This window comes from Ursus americanus, chromosome 34 (genome assembly GCF_024610735.1).
Source record: "Ursus americanus isolate L20-20 chromosome 34, mUrsAme1.1.p, whole genome shotgun sequence".
Classification (NCBI taxonomy): Eukaryota; Metazoa; Chordata; class Mammalia; order Carnivora; family Ursidae; genus Ursus; species Ursus americanus.
In genome coordinates this window covers 17,650,751-17,666,285 of record NC_142160.1, presented here as the reverse complement: position 1 = coordinate 17,666,285, position 15,535 = coordinate 17,650,751, and the positions used below count along the sequence as shown (strand labels likewise).

At 34.0% G+C, this 15,535-nt stretch overlaps 1 protein-coding gene across 3 annotated transcripts in view; it reads right to left on the bottom strand.

The window, feature by feature from the left end:
- The window catches only part of VPS13A (vacuolar protein sorting 13 homolog A), a 226,192-nt gene that overhangs the window by 130,635 nt on the left and 80,022 nt on the right, over nt 1–15,535 (bottom strand). For all 3 annotated transcript variants that reach the window (XM_045781058.2, XM_045781059.2, XM_045781060.2), the window contains exons 24-27: nt 10,515–10,596; nt 8,728–8,882; nt 8,194–8,350; nt 1,333–1,412 (exon numbers count right to left, since the gene is read on the bottom strand). In XM_045781058.2, the coding sequence (XP_045637014.2) occupies nt 1,333–1,412; nt 8,194–8,350; nt 8,728–8,882; nt 10,515–10,596 (474 nt within the window). The remainder of the gene's footprint in view (nt 1–1,332; nt 1,413–8,193; nt 8,351–8,727; nt 8,883–10,514; nt 10,597–15,535) is intronic.

The following is a 15,535-nucleotide window of genomic DNA, read 5'->3' as shown; positions in this document are numbered from 1 at the left end:
ATTACCTTTAGATCTAGAATGCTTTCGTCATATAAAAGCTATTTAATGCATAAACAAAAACCCAAAATATCTACATCAATAATAGTAAAAATGGTCTTAAAAGCAATAAAATACTCTTTCAGCGTTATTATGATCAAGTATTTTTTTTTTAAGATTTATTTATTTGAGAGAGAGAGAGCACGCATGAGGGTGGCTCAGGGCAGAGGGAGAGAGAAAACTTTAGCAGACTCCTCACTGAGATGGGAGCCCCATGTGGGGCTTGATCTCAAGACCCCGAGAACATGACCTGAGCTGAAACCAAGGGTCTGAACGCTTATCCAACTGCACCACCTTGGCGCCCCTAATTAATTACTTTAAGATTTTATCATATATTTATTTTAGAGAGAGAGATAGAGAGCACACAAGTGTAGGGGGGGAGGGGCAGACGGAGAGGAAGAGAGAAACCCAAGCAGACTCCGTGCTGAGCAGAGAGCCTGAGGTAGGGCTCCATCCCACAACCCTTGTGATCTCTCACAACCAGAGGGGAAACAAGAGTGGGAAGCTCAACTGACCACGCCACCCAGGTGCCCCTACGATAAAGCAATTATTAAATTAATGTGGCACTTACATAAAAGTAAAAACAGGTCAATGAAAACATGGAATAAATCTTAAGTAGACCCTAGTACATATAAAAACTTAATAAATGATGAAATTAATATCATAAATCAATAGAAAAGGAATAGAGTCACTGAAACCAGGAAAATGAGGTAAGTTCAGATAACACCAGGAAATCAAATGAAAGACTGATCTCGTATCAAAATAAACTCCATCAAGATTAAAAGGTTTGGGTTTTAGGGCACCTGAGTGGCTCAGTCAGTTAAGCCTCTAACTCTTGATTTCGGCTCAGGTCATAATCTCAGGGTTACGAGAACAAGCCCAGCGTTGGGCTCGTGCTCAGTGGGAGTTTTCTTGAGATTCTCTCTCCTTCTCTTTTCACCCCTCTCCCCCACCCCCCGTCCGCATGCATGCTGTCTCTCTCAAATACAATAAGACTAAAAAAAAAAAAAAAATGGTTTGGGTTTTTGATTTTGGGTTTTTTTTGGCTATCGGAGGGGAAAAAAACTCAAAACTTCATGTCATTTCTACTTAGAACAGAGGCCTATTATTTTTCTATATTAAGTGTTTTATAAATCAAAACTAATAAAGGATGACAAAACAAGAAAACCTTAAAATTTTTAGGAATTTTAGAAAACACATTACGATGAAGATTAAGCTGCATCTAACTTACAAAACTTGATTACAAAATTACAGAAGTACATTTACCACAACAAAGCATACAAACGAAGCACTCACCTTCACATATTCCAGTGTTAGCAGATCTTCCATTGTATTATCCAGTGTTGTAATCAAATAAATTGGTTTCTCGTTTGCATCTAAAAATGATTTTTTAAATTACTTTCATATAAAAAAACAATGGAAAATAAATATCAGCAACATTAATAAAATATAACTGGAAAAGAAGAATTTCCTGTATCAGTTCTGGGCCTTGGATTCTACCTTACCCAAGTCAGGTCCCTCTCCTCCTTTAAACTCTGAAGCTGTAATTTCTCCTCACAACTCCCTTCCCATCTCCTATGTCACAATGTGAAACAATCTTACCCTTCTAAACTTAGACAGAAAGGTGTAAAAAAAAAAAAAAAAAAAAAAAAAAGTAGCAATCAGTTAAAGAAAAAACGAGTAATTACCATGAGCAATGAAAGGACATGGAGAGAATTGTGAGCCATTCATTGAGCCACAGAAATACCTTGAAAGAAAATCGTCAGACTCCCTGAAAACCTATTTTTGACAGATCAGGTATGTGATGAAAAACTAAGTTTTTCTGTATATTAGTTTAGAGTAAATCCCATTGCCGTAAAATTAGTCTTTACTAGTTGCATTCTTGCTTCTGATTAAAATTTAAGAAAATAGTAGGAAAACTGCTGTAAAACAGTATTTTGTATGAGGGCTTTAACTCTATCATCACCAAATTATTTATGATTATTCAAAATTAGTATCTAGATAGTGGAAGAAAGGAATACAAATCAATCATAATACTCCTGGGGAAAAAATGCAACACATTCCACAGAATCTTCCAGATTTAAAAGTTTATTAGCTATTCAGCCAGCTTTCTACTTCAGATGCTACTTGCATTTCAAACCTTAAATAGGTCTTGACTTTTCTCACACATTTACTTATCCACAGAACTATTTACTGATCATTTATAAGAAATTATGCTATCCGCTTCTTCCCACTCCAACTAAAAATACAAAAGCAAAAATGTTACAGAAATAGGGGCCATGGCAACTTTGTATCAGTATTCTGCAAACTAGGGTTTTCTTATCCTGTGCTATTGGGAAAACAAAAAATAAACATAACAATTAAAAACTGCTATAATACTTCTGGATTGCTGGGGAGCACTATCAAATTGGTTCACTTTTTTTCCAATCACAAGAGCAAATGGTTTCTTGATGTAAAAAAGCATAATAAAGTAAAACTCTGTATCTGCTATGTATGACAGTTTTCTTAGCAAAAGATAATCATAGTAAAGTCTACCACACTCATGTTCTCAAGGGCTACAGAACAAGTGTAGAATATGGAACTAAATTGGACTTCATTAAAATTAAAAATCCTGCTCTGTGAAGAACAATGCTAATAAAATGAGAAAAACAGCCACAGATGAGAAAATATTTGCAAAAGACACATCTGATAAGGGGCTGTTATCCAAAATATACAAAGAACTCTTACAAATTATCAAGAAAAAAACAAACACCATTAAAACAACAGATCAAACACCTTAATAGACAACTCGCCAAAGATCTACAGAAGCCAAATCAGCATATGAGAAAGATGCTCTAGGTCATCAGGGAAATACAAATTTAAAAAAATCAATGAGATACCACTTCATACCTTATTGGAATGCTCAAAATCAAATACACCAACATCAAATATTGGTGAGGATCTGAAGCAACAGGAACTCTCAGTCATTGCTGACTGAGAATACTACACGGTATAGCCTGTTTGGAAGACAGCTTGATTGTTTCTTACAAAAGTAAAAGTACTCTTTCCATATAACCCAACAGTGGTGTTCCCTGGTATTTACCCAAAGCAGCTGAAAATTTACGCCCACACAAGAACCTTCATACAGATGTTTATTGCACCTTTATTCAGAACTCTCAAAACTTGTGTGCAACCAAGATGCCCTTTATAAGTGAATGGAAAAATAAACTGTGGTACATCATCATACAATGGAACATTATTCAGTACGAAAAAGTGAGCTATCAAGTAATGAGAAGATACAGAAATACGTATTACTAGCTTCAAGTCAGTCTGAAAGGCTATATATGGTATGATCCCAGCTATGTGACACTCTGGAAAAAAGGATAAACTATGGATACGGTAAAAAAGCTCCGTGGTTGCCAGGACGAGGGGCAAGACAGAAAAGAATGAAGAGGTGGAATATAGAGGATTTGTAGAGCAGTGGAACTGTGTATGATAATATAATGCTCGATACTTGTCATTACACGTGTCCAAAACCCTTAGAATGCACAGCACCAAGCTGAACCCTAACAGCAACTGTGGACGGTGGGGGTACTATGCCAATGTACACCAACTGCAACAAACGTACTCCTCTGTGGTGGATGGTGATAACGGAAGAGGTTGTGCATGTGAAAGTACAGGGGGAAAGCCCTATAGCGAAACTGCTCAGTGGCACTAAATCAAAAACTGCTCTATAGTTAACTAAAAATTGTTAATGTCATTCCTAACCATATACAATGTTCTTCTGTTACAAAGAAGCTTTATAAAATTAAAATTAACCTACTAAATCAGTTCTCTTTTTTAAATTGAGTATGTCACACATAACACTGTATTAGTTTCGGGTATAAAAAAGAATGATTCATTATTTGTATATATTATGAAATGATCACAATAATCTAGTTAATATCTGTCCTCATAGTTACGATTTTGTTTTTCCTTGTGATGAGGACTTTCCAGATTTACTATCTCAGCAGCTTTCAAATATGCAATCTGGTATGTTAACTATAACCACTATGCTATACTTTGTATCCTCCTGATTTATTTCATAACTGGAAATTTTTTATCTCTGGAGCCCCTTCACCCATGCCAACTGCACTGCACCACCACTGCCTCTGGCAACCACCAATCTTCTATGTACCTATCAGCTTGGATTTTTTTTTTTTTTAATATTCCACATATAAGTGAGATCAGACGGTATCTTTCTCTGACTTATTTCACTTAGCATAATGCTCTCAAGGTCCATCCATACTGTCACAAGTGACAAGATTTCATTCTTTTTTATGGTTGAATAGAATTCTGTTGTGTCTTTGTGTATGTGTGTGAATAAGATAATCACATCTTTTATAAATTCACTCATTGACTGCACATCTTGGCTATTATAAATAGTGCCACAAGGAACACGGAGTACATTTATCTTTTTGAGTTAGTGTCTTCATTTTCTTTGGGAAAATACCCAGAAGTGGAAGTGCTAGATCATATGATATATTTAAATTTTTGAGGAATCTACATATTGTCTTCCATAATGTCTGCACTAATTTACATTTACAACAGTACACAAGGGTTTCCTTTTCTCCACAGCCTCACCAACACTTATTATTTCTTGTTTTTTTGAGAACACCCATTCTGACAGGTGTGAGGTCATATGTCATTGAGGTTTTGAGCAGCAGTTCCCCAATAATTAGTGATATTCAGCATCTTTTCATATACCTGTTAGCCATCTTTATGTTTTCTTTGGGGAAAATGTCTATTCAGATCCTCTACTCTTTTTTTTTTAATTGAATTGGTTTTCGGCTATTGAGTTGCAGGAATTCTTTATATATTTTGGGTATGAACCACTGATCAGATTTTAATTTGCATGTATCTTCTCCCACTCAGTCAGCTGCCTTTTCAATTGGTTGATGGCTTCCTTAGCTGTGAAGAAGATTTTTGGTTTAATGTAGTCCTACTTGTTTATTGTTGTCTTTGCTTTTGGAACCAGATCCAAATAACCAACAAAAGACTAATGTAAAGGCACTTACTGCCTATATTTTCTTCCAGGAGTTTTATGGTTTCAGGTCTTCCATTCGAGCCTTTGATCCATCTTAATTTTTGTGTATGGTGTAGGATAGTAGTCATAGTCCAGTTTTATTCTTTTGCATATGGGGGCCCAGTTTTCCTAGCACCACTTATTGAAGAAACTATCCTTTCCTCATATTATATTCTTGACTCCTTTGCCAAAAGTAATTGACCATACATGAATATGCTTGTTTCTAGACTTTTTTGGTTCCATTGATCAATGGGTTTGTTTTTATATTGCTACCATAAAGTTTTATCTTATATCAGTAGCATAGATAACTTTGTAATATATTTTGATATCAGGGAACACAATGCCTCCAGTTTTGTTCTTTCACAAGACTGTTCTGGGTATGTGGGGTGTTTTGTGGTGGCATACCAATTTAGAATTTTTTTTTTTTAGTTCTGTGAAAAATGTCATTGGAATTTTGACAGGGACTGCACTGAATGTGCAGATTTCCTATGAATAATATGAACACTTTACTCATGTTAATTATTCCAATCCATAAGCATGGATTATCTTTCCACTTATTTTTTTTTCATCACTGTCTTATAGTTTTCAGTATACAGGTCTTTCACCTCCTTAAATTTATTCTTATGCATTTTAATTTTTTGATGGAACTGCAAATGGAATTGTTTTCTTAACGTCTCCTTCTCATAGTGTATAGAGACCCAAAAGAATTTTGTATTTTTCTATCCTACAACATCACTGAATTTACTGATTAGATCTAACAGCATTTTGGTGGAGCCCTTAAAGTTTTTATATATATATATATATATATATATATATATAATCACATTTTATATATATATATATATATATAATCACATCACCTGCAAATAGTGACAGTTTTACTATTTGGGTCAACAAAGAATTACTGCAGATATTGACAATTTTCTACTGAGTCAATAAAGAAAAGAAAAAAATTTTTAAATACCTTAGGACCAATGAGAACATAAATACAATACACCAAAATTTATGGAATGCAGCAGAAGTATTTGTTAGAGGACAGAGCACAGCAATAAATGCCTACCTCTTGAAACAAGAAAAAACTCAAATGAACAATCTAACTTTATACTTCAAGGAACTAGAAAAAGAACAAACAAAACCCCAAATTAGAAGGAAATAAAATATCAGATTAGAAATAAAGGAAATAGAGACTAAAAAAACAATGGAAAAGATCAATATAACTAACAGCTGGGTCCTTTCAAAAATAAGCAAAATGCACAAACCTTTAGCTAGATTCACCAAGAAAAAAAAGAGAAGGCTCAAATAAAATCAGGCATGAGAAAGGAGACATTACAACTAACAACCACAGAAATACAAAGGATCATAAGAAACTACAATGAAAAATCATAACACTAATAATTAGGCAACCTAGAAGAAACAGATAAATTCCTCGAAACATACAACCTTTCTAGACTTAATAATCAGGAAATACAAAATATACATGGACCAATTACTTATAAAGAAATTGAATCAGTAATCAAAAACCTCCCAACAAACAAAAGTCCAGGACCAGACTGCTTCACTGATGAACACTACCAAACATTAAATGAAGAACACTAATCTTTCTGAAACATCTCTAAAAATTAGAAGGAAACACTTCCAAACTCATTTACAAGTCAAGCACTACCCTGGTACCAAATCCAGCCAAGAATACTATAAGAAAATAAAATCATAGGCCAATATTTTAGAGGAACATAATGCGAAAATCCTCAACAAAATATAAGCACAATAAATTCAACAATACATTGAAAGGATCATACACCATAAACAAATAGGATTTGTTCCAAGGATGGTTCAACATCCACGAATCTATCAATGTGATATACTACATTAACAAAATGAAGTATAAAAATATTATGATCTCAATGGCTGAAGAAAAGCATATGACAAAATTCAACATCCATTTACATAAAAACTTTCAACAAAGTGGGTAGAGAGGGAACATACCTCAACATAATAAAGACCCTATATAACAAGCCCATAGCTATCATACTCAATGGTGAAAGCTGAAACCTTATACTCTAAATCAGGAACAAGAAAAGGGTGCCTACTCTTGTCACTTTTATTCAATATAGTACTGAAGTCCTAGCTAGAGTAATTAGGCAAGAAAAAGAAATAAAAGGCATTCACATTAGAAATAAACTGTTTGTCTTAATCATTCCATCAACCATTTACAATTATCTTACACGAATAAACCCAAAAACATAAAGGAATATACATAATACCCTCTTCTAAAGGCCTAACACAGTAAATGGAAGTATTATCCGAGGTATCATATAATTTATCCATTATGATTCTGGGACATAAAATGTTTATGGTAGACAAAATAATGCTATGCCCTGACACCCAAGGATATCCATATTATGTCTCCCTAACACCTGAGAATATGTTACCTTATATGGCAAAAGGGACTTTGCATAAGTAATTAGGTAAAGAGGAAATTAGCCTGGATTGAGATCAGAGACGACAACATGAGAAGGATCTATCACCCTGTACTGGTTCTGAGATACAGGAAACCAAACGCAAGGAATTAGAGAGGCCTAGAGGAGTTAAGGCCAGCCCTCACCTAATAGGTAGCAGGAAGCAGACTTAAACCACATGGAAATGAGTTTTGGCAACAACTGAATGAGCAAGGAAATGGATCTTCCCATACAGTCTCTATATAGGAACTCCAATTGGCACCTTGATTTTTACCTGTTTAAGACTTACGTCAGACTACTGATTAATAGAACTTTAAGATAACAAATTTCTGTGGTTATACGACACTAAGTCTGTAGTAAACTGTTACATGATATCAACAGGAAACTAATTCAGCACTGTAGTACTTAGATTTAAAATTAAAATTAAACCAGGACTATTTTATTCTCCTTTATGAAAAAAATTATCTTCATTTTGTCTTTGATCTACCTTCCTAGATTTCCAAGTATAAGATAAAAACTGAAGACCAACTCATAATATAATATTTCTTTGAGAATGTTTTAATAAATGTACTGATTTAAAGCCTAGAGAATTTTAAACTCTCTAGTAGGGAGTCAAACAATAAAAGTTTATTACTTTAAAAAAATTGAGATGCTTACCAAAGTATTCTGGGCATTTTAGGCAGAACTCTTTCAAAAAGGCATTTGCTTTCAAATCAAATGTTCTAAGTTCAACATCTGTGCCCAATCCTAAAACATCAACTTCTACCACAGGTAGTTCACAATCTCCAACAAGGTGATAAAACTGAATCAAAACCTAGAGAAAAAGAAAAAAGAAACTACCACTACCAAAATAAAAAATTATTTATGCGGATGGTGGTTATAAATGGATATATAAGGTATACATATGATCAGTATTTAAAATGTAGGAAAGATTTTATATCACACATACACATTTATGTTGTACAATTAACTTTTTAATAAATATGTATCAAATAACCCTACATATGACTAACTTTTGATTAAGAAAATCTTCAAAGAAAGGGGAGGAAAAATCACAGAGTAACATCTGGATTCAGCTTAAATTGGATGAAACAGGAGTACATGTTAGTAATGAGACTATATAAATACGCTGAATAGCAGCAGTGACTAACAATTTAAATAAGCCATATTAAATTTTACCATGGTACATACCTCTGGCACTTCAAATCTTATTTTATACTGAATCATATTTTTTGAACAATCCAGCTTTTGAAACTTTTTCTGCTGATAACTTTGAACTTCAGTGGGAGATTGAAGAGGTTCGTCCAAGGGACTACATGGTGCATCAAAAAATTCTTCCTCTGAATCTAAATAGTACAGAACACTGTTTAAGTCAATAATCAAAATGACTGATTTAATAACATTATAATTTTTCTGAAATAAATATGAATTTTTTTTAAAGATTTTATTTATTTATTCGACAGAGAGAGAGACAGCCAGCGAGAGAGGGAACACAACCAGGGGGAGTGGGAGAGGAAGAAGCAGGCTCATAGCAGAGGAGCCCGATGTGGGGCTCGATCCCACAACGCTGGGATCACGCCCTGAGCTGAAGGCAGATGCTTAACCGCTGTGCCACCCAGGCGCCCCAAGAAATAAATATGAATATTAATACATTAATGGTCTAAATATTTCAAAATCTGAATTAAAAAGATGAGAAAATAGAAAATAGAGATTATGCCCAAAAGTAACATTTTTGATGACAAAAAATACATAAAAGTTCATCTTTAGACTAATGAACATCACCTTTTAAAGTCATTAGTCTAATAACTGCAAACAAAAATTTTATTTTTATTTTTATTTTTGAGAGCAAGAGAGAGAATGTGCATACACCAGCAGGGGATGGGAAAGGGGCAGAGGGAGAGAATTTTAAGTAGGCTCCATGTTGGGCTCCCCCAAATGCAGGGCTTGATCTCATGACCCTGAGGTCATGATTTGAGCTGAAATCAAAGTTGGATGCTCAACTGTCTGAGGCACCCCGCAAAAGAAAATTTTTATAGCCAGTGCCAACGATTACATGCAACACGAATTTTCAAAGGAACACACTAATATGATGCTCTACCTGGGTAACAAAAATAGGACAGAGCTACAAAATCTGTACTATTAAAAGCACAAAGCAGGCCCTGAGGTTCGGATGAAGAAACTGAGATCAATCACTATGTCTTTCGTGTGTGTGTATGTGTGTCTGTGTGTGTGTATACACACACATATAATTTCCAGAATTTGCTATCAAAAACAACTCCAAACCATTAAAAGAAGATTTAAAGGAAACTAAAACCATCTGAAGTATATCCCTAACAACCAAAACCTGAATTTAGGGTAGATGATCTCACAAACATCTCCTCCCCACCCCTTAACCACACAGAAAGAAAAACATTCTCTAGAAAACCTAAGATTGGCATGGTAACTGCAGTTACTTAACATTTAGCAATTTTTAAAGCCTTAAAAATAGAGAAATACATTTACTTTTCTTTCCAATGTGGCCAAGAAAAAGCAGATATCTAATGTCAAAACATTTACCAGTTTTCATGTGTGAATGTAGGTATTAAGGCTTGATTTTTTCATTTAATAGTAAAAAAGGAAAATATAAAAATAAAACTAAAATTTTACTATAAGATTCTCCAAATAACTAAGTAACATTATAAATTATGTATCAATACAGTTTTATAGGGGCTCCTAGCTCAAAGGAGGATAAAGATGATTAACTTACTAGTGGATTTTGTGAGATTATGAGTTTAACTTTTATTTACCAAAAATTCCTGCTGCAAAAGGAACTTTAAGGAACATTCAAGTTCTATTATCTTAAAGGAATTTTAGTGAAATTTTCTGGAAAACATATACGTATCAGCTATTGCCTGCAATTTTTTGTATAGTCTCAAAATGAAAATCATATTCATAATACATTTTAATAAGGAAAACTTCCTAAACCAGTTTCATTTTACCATCATCAACACATGGAAGTTCCAAGAAAGGAAGCACTTTCTGTGAAATCTGTGATGTTCCCAAAGAAGTGGACCTTTGAATCTGGAAGAAAAGTAATTCGGTGTTAATTAGCACAAAGATTTTTATTCAAAGTCCTAAGACAATGTTGACAAAAACAAAAAAAATCTCACTTTGAATGAAGAAAAAAAAATCCAGTCTGAATTAGGAAAGTAAATTATAAAACACAGATTTAAAGAAGTGGTTTTACAATTTCAAGGCTAAATAAAAATCATAAAACTGTTATATTAATTTTCTTGTTGACAGGCTTTGAGTAGGAAAAGATCTTAGATACGTGTTAACTCAATGTCTCACTAAGTAAGAAAACCATCTCAGGACATCCACAGGAAATAACCAGTCCCAATATTTAAAACCTACGGAGTTGGGAAGTTTGCAATTTCACTTTTCATTTTTTGAAAACTATTTCATTAAATTGACTTTTTTACTGCTTTGAGAAATATAGCACATAAAAACATATAATGCAATTTGAAATAGTAAGAAAAGACATACCTGAATCTTCTACTCAGGCCAAAAAACCAAGCAGTACTATATCCCTACCTAGAAGCATCTCATGTGATCCTCCTTGATTATATTCCCTATGACTGATCATGATTTCACTTTAATTTACTTTTTTACCTCCTATGAATGATTCTTTGACATGGTTTATCCTCTGCTTCTTTCTACACTGTACAAAAAGGGAGTATTAGACATTTTCCTATGACATTCTTCTACAAAACAATGTTTAAATTTTATCCATATTGATTGTTCAACTCATTCTCACCGCCTGACTATATTGCATATTTGATGAATAAACCACTACTTATTTGTCCACTACACTGTTGATGAATATTTGTATTGTTTACAGAGTTTTTGCTTTTATTCATAGTGCCACCATAAGCACCCCTGAACATGTCTCCAGGTGCTCACATGTAAGATTATCTAAGGTGTATTTATCAAAGAGTAGAATTGCGTATGTTTACCTTACTAAGTAGTATCAAACTGTTTTCACAAGTAGTTGCAACATTAAACTAACATCAACAGATAAGAGTTTGCACGGCTGCATAGCCTCATAAATGCTTAGTGTTTTCAGACATTTTAAATTTTGGCAATCTTCCTGGCAATTTCACCTTAGCTTTAAATAGAATTTCACAAATGCGTTACAGTTACATGTCCTATCACAGGTTCGTGGGTTGGGTTTGTCCTTCTCCAAATCCTATTTGTTTTTGGGAAGGCATTTTTACTGAGCATAAAATGTTTTGGGAAAACACTTTACATAGGAGTACAAACTAAGTATAAGGTTCAGTAAGTTGTCATAAAGAAAACAACCAGGCACCCGAAATTCAGATCCAGGAACAGAACATTACTATCAATGCAGAGGCCTCCATCGTGTTCCTCACAATCATTAGGCAAACCCCCCAAAAGAACTATGCTGTCCTAATTTCAATTCTTAATGTTCTGAAATTTTTTACATCTACATTAATGATAGAATGGTTCTGCTTTGCATTTTCCTGATGAGTAATAAAATTAAACACCTTTTCACATGTCTGCTCATGTTTTATTGGGCTATTGCTCTCCATGTTTTATTGGGCTATTGCTCTCCTTATATATTTTGGATAAACTATTCTGTATACTATGTATTGCAAATATTTTTCACAGTTGGATGGCTTGCCTTTTTCATTTTTAACCACTGTCCTTCAAAAAGTAGAAAATTTTAATTTTCATCAATTTATTTTTCTTTTTTGTGCTTCTTTATCCCAAAAACATCTTTACCTACCACAAGCACTTAAAGATTTTCTCTTATATTTTTTGTTAAAGAAACTATACTTTTGGGACATTGACATTCATGTTTGTATTCCATTTCAAGTTAAATTCCATGTGTTATTTTTTTCCCACTTGGAAATCTAGCTATTTCAAAATCATTTATTGAAAGAACTATCACATTTCCCCCACTTATTTGGGTTGGCATCTTTGTATAAAATCAAATATATATTAACCATGTATTATATTGTACATTTATATCCAGGCTTATTCTACTTCATTGATCTGTGGGTCTGTTCTCATACCAAACAAAACCACTTTCTTTAGTAAAGTAGCCATAAAATAAACCTTGAAATCAAGTATTAGAAAACCTCTAACATTATTCTTATCCAAAATCGTTTTGGCTAAGATTATGGAAGCAACCTAAGTGTCCATCGACAGATGAATGGATAAAGAAGATGTGGTGTATATATATGCAATGCAGTATTATTCAACCATAAAAAAGAATGAAATCCTGCCATTTGCAACAACATGGATGGATCCAGAGAGTATAGTGTTAAGTGAAATAAGCCAGAAAAAGACAAATACCATATTATTTCACTCACATGTGGAATTTAAGAAACAAACCAAGGAAGAGACAAATCAAAACACAGACTCTTACCTACAGATAAAAAACAGATGGTTAATGGGGGAGGGAGGGGTGGGTGAAATAGATGAAGGGGGTTAAGAGTAACTTATCTTGAAGAACACAGAGTAATATAGGGAAGTGCTGAATCACTATACTGTACATCTGAAATGAATGTAACATTGTTAACTATACTGGAATTAACATTAAAAATAATAAATTGTTTTGGCTAATATGTGTCCTTTGTATTACTGTACATACTTTATAGTTTGTTAATTTCCAGAAAAGAAATCTGTATTGACTGAAGTTGTGAGAAATCTACAGAATTTGGAGAAGATTGCCAACTCAACGAGGTCAGGCCTCCAATCCTCAACTATGCATATCCTTCCACTGTTTAGGTTTTCTTTTTTTTCAGAAATGTTTTGCAGTTTAAGGTTTACAGGTCTTGTACTTCTTTATTAATTTTTTCTTAAGTATTTAGCCCTTTTTAATGTTATGAATGGAACAGTTCTCTCCATTTTTAGAAACAATTATTTACATTATGATAATGTATCTTGCAAACTTGCTTACTATTACTAGTGACATTTTTCTACATCCCTTAGGACTTTCTGCTGATGATCATTTCACCTGCAAATAAAGATAGTTTTACTTCTTCTTTCTTTTTCTTGATTTATTTGCAGAAGCTAGAACATTCACTATCAACTTGAATACAAGTGGTGAGAAAAGGCATTCTTGAACTATTCCGGATCTTACAAGGAAAGCATTCAGTCTTTTTCAAATTAAGTACAATACTAGCTATAGGTTTTTACTAGATGTCCCTTACCAGGCTGAAGAAACTCTTCTATTCCTCGTTTGTTAACAGTTTTTATCACTAGGGCGCCTGGGTGGCTCAGTGGATTAAGTGTCTGCCTTCAGCTCAGGTCGTGATCCTAGGGTCCTGCGATCGAGCCCCCAAAAGAGCTCCCAATCCAGCTCCCTGCTCAGCAGAGAGTGTACTTCTCTCTCCCTCTGCCCCTCCCCCTGCTTGTGCTCTCTCTTGCTTGCTCGCTCTCTCTCAAAAAAATAATTTTTTAAAAAAGTTTTTATCATCAATTAATGTTGGGTTTTGTCAATACTTTTTCCTCTTCCACAGAAATGATAATATACTTTTTCTCTTTCATTCCATGAATATGATTAATAGCCTTGACTGGTGAACCATTTTTGCTTTCATAAGGTAAATACATTTGGTTATAGTATATTATCCTTTTTATATATCATACTATTTGGTTGTAGTATTTGTTAAGGACTTTTGCATCTATGTTAATGAACATACATGTCTAGTTTTCTCATAATTCCTTTGATTACTAAACAGGACAATCTATGCAAAGAAACAAGAGAGAATGGCCCATACACAGACAAAATTAGCAGACACAGTTGCAGAGGAAGTAAGGCACTGGACTTACTAAAAAAGGATTTTTTTTTTTTTAAATGCCTTAAATATGCTCAGAAAGCTGAAAAGGACTATGGAGAAACAGCTAAAGGAAACCCCAACAATGATGTCAAAACAGAGAAAACATCAATGGAGAGACAAATTTTAAGAACTCAAAAAGAAATTCTGAATCTGAAAAGCGCTAGATAACAAATGAATCAGTTATCTTCATGGATCCTAAAGTCATTTAAAGGATAAGGACTAGGGGCGCCTGGGTGGCACAGCGGTTAAGCGTCTGCCTTCGGCTCAGGGCGTGATCCTGGTGATCCGGGATCGAGCCCCACATCAGGCTCCTCCGCTATGAGCCTGCTTCTTCCTCTCCCACTTCCCCTGCTTGTGTTCCCTCTCTCGCTGGCTGTCTCTCTGTCGAATAAATAAATAAAATCTTTAAAAAAAAAAAAAAAAAAAGGATAAGGACTAATTAGGAACAACCTTACTTCCACATATTCAGCACCTTGGATGAAATGAACAAATTCCTTAACAGACAAAGTCTTATAAAGCTTGTGCAAGAATAAACTGATACTGTAAACAGTCCTGTAAAAATGAAACAATTTGAAAATCTCTCAAAGAAATTCTCAGCATAGATGGCTTCACTGGTACTTAAGACAGAAATAGTATCTACTCTTTACAAAAAAATCTCATAAAATAAGAGAAGAGGGAAACCTTTTCCAATTCATTTTACAAACCTGGACTTTCTCTGATATCATATGCAAACACATAACAAGTATAAACCAGGATCCTGTATGAACATAAATACAAAAATCCTCAACAAAAAATTAGCAAATAAATCCAACAATGTATTAAAAGGATAATATATCATGAATAAAGGAGGTCTATATTAGGAATGCAAGGCTAGTTTAACATTCAAGAATCAATGTAATTCATATTACAAGAATAAAGAAGAAAACTGTATGATTACAAGAGATGCAGCAAAAGCATTACATAAAGTGCTACAAATATTCCTGACACAAATAAAACTATCAGCTAACTAGGAATAAAAGAGCACCTCCCTCAACCTGGGAAATAACATGTAGGAAAAATCAATAACTATTATCACACCTAATAAGGTAAGACTACACTCCTGCCATTAAGTAGCAGACTGACCCACTGAACCTGAGAAAGCAGCACCACTG